At 55.0% G+C, this 1,988-nt stretch overlaps 1 protein-coding gene across 6 annotated transcripts in view; it reads right to left on the bottom strand.

The window, feature by feature from the left end:
- The window catches only part of NGEF (neuronal guanine nucleotide exchange factor), a 107,739-nt gene that overhangs the window by 8,489 nt on the left and 97,262 nt on the right, over positions 1-1,988 (bottom strand). For all 6 annotated transcript variants that reach the window (XM_023510347.1, XM_023510343.1, XM_023510346.1 and 3 more), the window contains one exon: positions 641-715. In XM_023510347.1, the coding sequence (XP_023366115.1) occupies positions 641-715 (75 nt within the window). The remainder of the gene's footprint in view (positions 1-640; positions 716-1,988) is intronic.

Genomic DNA, 1,988 nt, shown 5'->3' with positions numbered 1-1,988 from the left:
CCCAAACACAGCCGAGCGCTCTAGGAGCACTGAGGGTGGAAATGTATTAGCTGACTCCTCCCACACAGCCCCTGGTCTGATCAGGACCCCCAGGAGAAACTGTCCCTCTCTGAGGATTAGGCAGGAAAAACCGGGGCTCTTGGGCAGTACCAGTGACTTCTCTCTCAGAGATGCACGTGGGAAATGGATCTGGAGGGACTCAGGGGAGAGGTGTGGAGAGATGGAGCTCAGGGTCGGAGCTATGTCAGGGAGCAAGGAGAGAAGGGACAGCTTGATGGCCTTGCAGGAGAGAAGCGAGGTTGCTGCTGACTCAGGGAAACAGGCAGAGACAAGTGTGGGGTCTGTGCGGCCATGATGCCTGCAGTGAGCAGCATCAGGCAGCTGACAAGGGCTGGGGGCCTGTGCTGGCCAAAGAGTGCCAGACTGGTGAAGGTGTCCCGAGGCCTGGATGCCACCCTGACGTCCACGGCAGGCACGTTCAGAGAGCTCAGCTCAAGCCACACCTTGTGTATTTTTTAGCCCAAATGACTTTTCTGCATTCCAAAAACAATTTTTAAACTGCATTTAGGGAGCGGGACCAGGCAGGTGGGTGGAGACCAGCACGGGCTTACTGGGCACACAGGAAGAGGGGGCGACTCACCATCTCCAGCTCCCTGTGGGCGTCCAAGGCAGTGCACTCGCGCTCCGACCTCTCTTCCACCCTCTTCAGGATGTTCTAAGCGCAGGGAAAGGCTCATTAACTTCCCTTGCTTCCGACTTTTCCTCCCCTCAGTGTCTCCCCCTCCTGCATAGACACACAACCTTCCAGGACAGACAGAGGGCAAGAGAAGCCGGGACAGGCCGGCTGAGCATCCTGACCTTGCCAGGCTGTAAAATGATGACCTCAGGCTCAAGTGTGCTATGAGGACTGACCATTCTCTACTGTCACCAGCCAGAGCCAAGACCTCAGGGTACAGCAAAGATCAAAGAGGAATGCAGTACGGTGTCCAGCAGAGAGAGACTGTCCTGTGCTCCCAGGGCCACCCTGGCCCCAAGGGGAACTAAATACTTATGAGGGTGGGAGACCAGGGGTGGAGGTCTCCAACTGCCTGGCCAGAGCCTTCTGGACCTCACCCTAGGCCTGCTGTGTGGTCACCTGCCCCACTTGTGCCGGGCAGTCAAGCCAGAGACCTGTGAGTCTTACATGCACCTCCCTGGGCGCTCCCTCTGCACGTGGCCAGTCCCCAAACTGTCATTGATGCCCTACTCCCAGATTTGTGTCCCTGCTGAACAGAACAATTCAGGCTCCACCTTCTCCCACTGGACTGACTAAAAGCTCTGTCTGCCCAGGCCACACTGGTGGCCGGCCTGAGGCAGTGACCGGCCATCCTACCTGGGCGCCCCTCCCTACAAACCCCTCCCCTGAGGGCCCCCCCATTCCCTTGTTTCCCTAACAACAGCTTTGCCCTAGGTCTTAATCATAGTTTTGTTGGTTTACATTTTACAAAGGTTAAGATTTTTATACATCCATCTATATTCTTTTCTTATAAAATTAATTTAAAATATTTTTTCTCCATACAATCAGGAGATGTTACTGTCTTCTCTTTCAGCTTTTCCAAGTTAAAAAATTTCACAAGGAACTCCTTTAATCATGGGTGTGTTATGATTCAGGTCGGCAGCTGTACTATGTTTTCCCATGTCCTTGTCCCCTGCCGTCCCTGCACAGGGGCCGCTTCTGACACCTGTTTCTTTGATGCTGCTGAGGCCCTCCTCCCCATCTTGGGCCTCCCCTCTTTTTTACCGTGGCTTCTGGAGTGAGCTGACCCCTGTGTTTGGCCTCCTACCTGCCTGACTTCTGACCTCCAGGTCACGGTCTAGGCTGTTCCCCTCAGAGCCACAGCCGGACTCTGCACCACTATTTCATCTGCTTTGCTGCCAACAGCAACCCCTGCCTGGGCTGTGAACAGACATGTCCCCAGCACGTGTCAGGCAGGGGTGGGGGTCTCCAT

Source organism: Otolemur garnettii, unplaced genomic scaffold (genome assembly GCF_000181295.1).
Source record: "Otolemur garnettii isolate 467f Iridium unplaced genomic scaffold, OtoGar3 scaffold00013, whole genome shotgun sequence".
Taxonomy (NCBI): Eukaryota; Metazoa; Chordata; class Mammalia; order Primates; family Galagidae; genus Otolemur; species Otolemur garnettii.
The sequence above is the reverse complement of the archived record's forward strand: the minus strand, read 5'-3'. Positions and strand labels throughout refer to the sequence as shown.